This window comes from Eurypyga helias, unplaced genomic scaffold (assembly GCF_000690775.1).
Source record: "Eurypyga helias isolate BGI_N326 unplaced genomic scaffold, ASM69077v1 scaffold33814, whole genome shotgun sequence".
Lineage (NCBI taxonomy): Eukaryota > Metazoa > Chordata > Aves > Eurypygiformes > Eurypygidae > Eurypyga > Eurypyga helias.
The window spans coordinates 2,349-8,737 of record NW_010246147.1 but is presented as its reverse complement, the minus strand read 5'-3'; the positions used below and the strand labels follow the sequence as shown (position 1 = coordinate 8,737).

At 54.3% G+C, this 6,389-nt stretch overlaps 1 protein-coding gene across 1 annotated transcript; it reads left to right on the top strand.

Annotated features, from left to right (window-relative positions):
* Positions 1-3,213: 3,213 nt before the first annotated feature.
* Positions 3,214-3,552, top strand: LOC104508620 (methyltransferase-like protein 7A; the record flags this gene model as incomplete). Its single annotated transcript, XM_010150308.1, has 1 exon — positions 3,214-3,552. A coding segment is annotated over one exon (339 nt), but the record flags the coding sequence as incomplete, so codon positions are not given.
* Positions 3,553-6,389: the final 2,837 nt, after the last annotated feature.

Sequence of the window (6,389 nt, the reverse complement as noted above, 5' to 3'; positions counted from 1 at the left end):
TGCCCAGCCGGGACCGGCACCCAGCATCGGCCCCGGCCCAGGCGCCGGGAACCATCGCGGTTCCGGTGGAAAAACCCCGGGCAGCGGGAGGTGCCAAGCGCCCGGGCACCGCTGGGGCTCAGCACCGACGAGTACCAACTGTTAGAGCCACATTTTGCTGAGGTCAGCAGTTCACCACGGCCCGAGCCACGACGAACGGCCCTCGGGAGCGCCAAAGTCACCAGCGCGCGCGGAGCGTGATCCGGAACACGTCATGGACGGAGCAAAAGGAGAACTTCCCACCAGCCAAACGCCTCTTCTTCCTTTGTTTCCCATTGTTTTAGTTTTGGGATAAGTTAGAGGTTCCAACGGCCACGCGCATCACAGACTGCACCTCCACAAAGAGCGCCAGGACCTCATCCCCGGACCCTGTGGTACCAAGAAGACTGAACAAAATAAATCCACAAGTGCCCAGGTGACATTTGTGTCACACCCCGGGATGCTCCGTGTCCGGCAGATCTGGGCGCTGGCCTGGCTCCTTCCTTCAAATCGCGACCTGGGTGACGGAAGCGCTCCTTCCTCGGCACCGGGCGGTTGGCGGGGAGCTCTGGAGCTCCCCAAACGCCTCACCGCAGAGGTGGAAGGCTACACAACACCGTCCTCAGCTCCAGCCCTGACGCAGATGCAGGTTTTTGGTTCTTCCCGTAAAATAGTGAATAAGAACGTGCTAATAACTGACCCGTTACCCTCCTGCCGTTAAGAGAGACAACTCCTTTATGCACTGAATTTACACCCATGTTACGCCGGGAATTTATGACTGCAGTTTTAGCATCAATTTTTACTGTTAAATAGTTCTTGCTCACAGTAAGACTGTGCCGGTGTTGCTGACAGAACCACCTGAAACACCGTACTGGGTTGCTGTTCTAGGGGAAAAACAAACGTAAAAAACCACCTTGCAGAAACGTCCCCTTCACAGAACTGTAAATCTCCGTCCGCTGAGCAGGGCTGTAGGAGTCGTGTGCGGAGCAGACGAGCTAGCAGGGCCCGGCTCTGTGCCGAGGAACGCATTCATCTCGCTTTAGAAACGACACAGGAGCTAAATCTGCCCTCCCTGTACATCGCTGACTTTCATGGGACCACCCTACTGTAACACAAGGTGCCCAGCCTAAGAAACGGGCATCTGTCAAGCCACAACCCACCAAAAGCACTCACACATTAAAAAAGCTGAATTTCACCAAAAATAAGAAAGAAATGGGCTATAACTCCCAAATACAGAGTGTTGAGGTGTCCAAAGATGAGAGTTAGGTCACGTAAGAACAAACACCTTCTCTGCCCAGCTAAGGGCAGCTTGAAGCGCTCAGAGCTGTGCCCAGGCAGAGCTGAAGGGACGAGGCAGGCAGCGAGGCACGGCGAGCCCGACGGAAACGCAGCCGCGTGCCCGGGCTTCCAACTAGGGCACCCACGGAGCTGCTGGCAGCTGTGGGCACACGGGTCCCCTTGGGGCAGGCCAGGCACCAGAAATACTTCAAGGACATTCTGGAGCCCCAAAGGTGTTATTACGGTTTGTGGAAGGTATCTTCAAGCAAGGCACTTAAAGAAATAAATAGGTCAACACCCTCAGAGGTTGAAGAGCGATAACAGAAGTTCCTAATTGACAGAGGCGACCCAGGGTCGGGGAGACCCTGTGCCGAGGAGTGAAGTTCAGCGTAATCATAACCCCTATGCAGAGTTACACAGGATCAGAGAATGCTGGAAGGGACCTTTGGAGATCGTCTACCCAACCCCTGCCTGAGCAGGGTCACCCAGAGCAGGTTGGACAGGGACGCATCCAGGTGGATCCTGACTATCTCCGGAGCAGGAGCCTCCCCAACCCCTCCGGGCAGCCCGTTCCGGTCCTCTGGCACCCTCCGAGTAAAGTTCTTCCTCATGTTAAGACAGAATTTCCTGTGCTCCAGTTTGTGCCCATTTGCCCTCGTCCTGTCGCTGGGCACCACTGGAAAGAGGCCAGACCCCTCGGCACCCACCCCTCAGGTACTGACAAGCATTCGAAGTCTCACGTTCGCACACTTGCCCCATCTATCCACCCCCCGATCAGCCATTGGGACCACCCAGTTCACCATCCCCACCCAGGTCAAAAGGGAGCCCGCTGAAAACTCGCATTCTCAGGGTCTGAACGGATTTCCAAAACAACGCTGCTTTAAAGCAGATAAATATGCCAGCTAATGGTTTCCCTGCCTGTCCCTCCTGGGGTTAAAAGAGAACAAAACTACCCAGAACTTGGGCAGGAGAACTAAGATAATTCTGCAATTCTTGAGCTGAACACGCACTCCCTGGCATTGTGCTGTCTCTTTAAGGAGCACACAGCTGCTCGGTGCAGAAAAAAACCCAAAAACCTGCTTGATAAGGATACTGCCTTTTCCTTCTTTCATCCTTACAGCCCTCGCTTCTCCGTTCAGCGTGGCGACCTCGGCACTGCCTCGCCAGTTCCCAGGCTCTGTGGGCAGGGGTACGTCAGCCACAAGCCTCCGGGGTGGCTCTGCTTCTGGAACAACCACAGCTTCGCTCTAACTGAGCCAACGGGAGCGGAATGAGTCTGTCATTTAAACCCGTCGCTACCCCCAAGATGAGCCAGCACCCAAACCTGCACGGTGCCGGGAAGGCGAGAGGTACGGCGGGAGCGCAGCATGCCACAGCCGCGCAGAGGGGGGATGTCACAGCAGCCAAAGAATGGAGAAGCAAAACACTCGTGGCGTTTGAAAGGGTTGTTTCTCCCAGGTATCAGGCTCGAAGCAGGCAGGATCTGAGCTTTCAGATTCAATCCAGTTAAACCTTTCTGTCCAGGCGTTAAATTCAGAGGTAAGCAGAGCCTTGTGTGCCGGCTGTGAGGCCAGGCTGGCTCTCCCCACCCCACTCGAGCGCTCCCCACTGTAAGAGGGCACTTGGGGCCAGACCAGCGGGACAGACAGACAGACCCGGTTCAGAGCAGCAGCAAGGGCTGCGGGCAGAGCAGCAGGCGCCTCCAGGGATGGAGCAGTCTGCTTCCCCAGGTCATGAACTCTGCTCCCCCTCTTGCCCATCCATGCTCTTGCCTACTGGGGCTTACGGGATGCCTTCTCCAAGAAAGCCTCTCCATGTACCATGGCTGGGGTGGCGGCCAACCACAACCACAAGGTCTACAAGCAGAAACAAGAGCTGTCCGGCAATTTCAGAAAACTCGCAGGCCCTATGGGCTAGCTCATATTGTTGGGATTTGGCACTGGCACTGGCTCCACTTTCCAGCTCTATCCACCACACTGCCGGCTGACGTGCATCGACCCTGACCCCAATTTCAGCAAGTTCCTCCTCGATAGCCTCTCAGAGAACCGGCACCTCAAGCCTGAGCATTCAGCAGTCACGTCCGGCAAGGATCTGTGTCCAATACCGGGCGGCAGCGTGGATGTGGCGGTGTGCACCTCCGCGCTGTGCTCCGTGACCAACGTCAAGCAAGTCCTGACGGAGGTTTTGGGAGTGCTCGGGCTGACAAGATGGGGTTGTGCCGATCTGTGTCGTGATAAGCCAAGTTCTGTGTACTGACCTACATTTAGGATGGGTGCAACCACCTGCAGCAGGCAAGAAGGGGTTTAAAATCCACCAGCATAGCCACTACTCCACCCCCAAGCAGTTTTGCTTTGCGCTGCTCCACCTGCAGGTGAAAACGCCAGCTCGGCCTGCCGCCCCTCTCCCTCTCCAGCACGCCTGGAGCCCTGCCATGCAGGCGGAAGGGCTGGAGCACCTGCGTGGCGATGCCAATTGCCCTGGCTAGTGAGACACAGCTACTCGAACCCGCCTGGCTCCTGCCGCTGGACAACCTGCAAGAACTCCCAAGAGCAAAGCTGTTCCAAAAAGAAAAAGAAGACCCCAAAACACCACTTAGAAGGTGCTGGGAAGAGGAGCAGAGCGGTACTGGATAAGCAGGGTTACTGCAGCGCAACGGTGGAGGCAGAGGAGGGAGGCAGAAGGGACTCTGTCTTAACACGGGTAAATCATTAACAATTCAGAGCTGCCATTCTCTGCAAATCTCTCTCTTATCTTTAAAACTCGCCCACCTAAAGCAGGTGTTTTCATTACAATTTAAGGTGACACCTGTAAAACACCACAGTCACCTACCGTTCTTCCAATACCTTTTTCTCCAGAGAGAACAACTGGGGAAGAGTCTAAATTGAACCCAACACAAATCCTACCCATATGAGTGAGCTAAATCTGTGCAAACGGCCAGAGCCTCCCTGTGTAACTGAGACTTCAGCCTTGCAGGTGCCTGAGCATGGGCACTGCAGGACACAGGACCTCCCTGTGGTACTCCTTCCCTGCCTCACGCGTGGTTTCTCACCCCTGCACATTGGGTGGCTGCCCCGAACAGAAGTACAGCAAACTTCCTGAGCATCCACAGCCCGTTCAACCCAGGGATCACGTTCTTCCCTTTGTTAGCCAGGCTTTCTGGACAGAGCCCCGAAACCCAGCTGCTGCACGGGGACCAGGCAAGCGGGACAGACGTGAAGACACGGTGTTTCAGTCCAACACAAAATAAAGGAGAAGTCAGCACCTTGGGGAGAAGGGGGGAGGGAGGAAAGGGAAGATAAAGTGAGTGCAGCAGGCTAACGTTTTTCTAAGGGCAGAGAGTAACAGCCAACCTCCAACACTTCCGATACAGGATGTATGCATAACAGATACGGCATCACCATGAGCATTTTCATTTCAGCCTTCCCTCCCTGGAACACATTTACGAGCAGGCGTTCCACTGCCCGTGCCAGCACAGCCCTCGTTCACGCGGGGAAGTGCTCCTTACACCACCACTGGGCATCGGTCTCACTGGCCGTTAGACGCTACCGCTACCAGCGCAGATTCACCTTGAAACAGCCACACACAACGCGAAGAACAGAACTGCTCTTTACCCTGGGTGAAAATCAGCGTTTGTTAAACCAGATGGCAGAAATCTCCCCTCACTCCACCTAGTAAATGCATTTCTAGATCAAAAACATCCTTGGAGCCCTTTTGTCATGTTTTACCTATGCTTAAACTCTTCATTTTCTACTCTCCCTCCAACCCTGAGCGCACCTTGAAGAGGTCTCACTTAAAAGCCAGGAGTTTCGTTAGAAACATCCTCCAGCTCCACTCCCCATGGACACCAAGCGAAGGCGCTGCTCTCTTGGCTGCTGCTCAACCTCTTCTGTGCCTGCCTGCAGTGCAGCAGCAAGGAATTAAAACCTGCTGGAGATTGTACTGGTAAACAAGGCACTGATATCTGTATTCTGTGCTCCCTTCCCATCCAACAGCTCGACACAAAGTAATTCCCACTGTTCCAATCTGTTGCGCTAACCTCGCTGCCACAAGGTGGAGGTAGGCAGATGGGACAGCTGAGTTCGTTAATAAAGCAGCCTAATAACGCCGCCGCCGTATTTTATACCTGCTTTATTACCACTAGAGGGAGGAGGTAACCCATCGGACAACGGGAGTCCCCATCGCTCAACAGAAAATCCTCCAGCGCAACTCACACCAGACTTGCCGTTACTGGGGACTCTAAGTCCCCCCTTCCCTACCCCAGGCTCATCGGGAGCAGAGCAATTAATGCCAGCGGCTCATCTGCACTGCTGCCAAGCCCTCTGAACATGCACCGGCGAGCGCAAAGTCGAACGGGGTTTACACAATTCATCGAAGGGACCGTTCGTGTCACCAAGTTAGCTAAACCCATACGCAGCCATTGCTGAATCGTTTTCTCTCTGTTCCGTGACTCCCATAGAAGGTCCAAAGGATAACTACCGAAAAGCAAGCTCATTCCCTGCAAAGGAGCCCACACCAAAGGATTCCAGGTGTCCATGAGGCGGAAGGACTACAAAGTGATGTTGCAGAGAGCATGGAGCAAGCAGCTGCCCGGCTCATCCCCTCACAACCGACTCCGAAACAGGCGTTTGCACTGCGATGTTCATCAGACTCCGCACGGAATGCCTACAGCAAATCCAGAGCTCGGATGAACTTCCTTTAGCTCACGAAAGACAACACACGGCTGCTTTAAGAGCTGTGACCTGTAACCTGAAACCGCTGAACACCAAATTAGGGCATTTTATGACATTTTGCCAGCGGTTACACACAAGGCTGCACTGCCCAGTTGATCCAGTTACGCAACAGGCTGGCAGCTCCTCTTCCCAGAGCTAGATGTAGGATACTCTTTGGTATGCAGTTCTGCTCCCCTTCCCTTGCCTGTGACCAGACTTCAAACATCAGCTTGAGAAAAGTCTACCAGATGAATCCAAGGTGCTGAATATAATTCAAGGGGACCACGGCAAGCACATGAAGGCAGCTCCGCTGGAATTTCAAGGGCTCTAGGACACACAAGAAGGGAGTTTTGCTCAGTACGGATCCCCTGACTCACGCTGGCA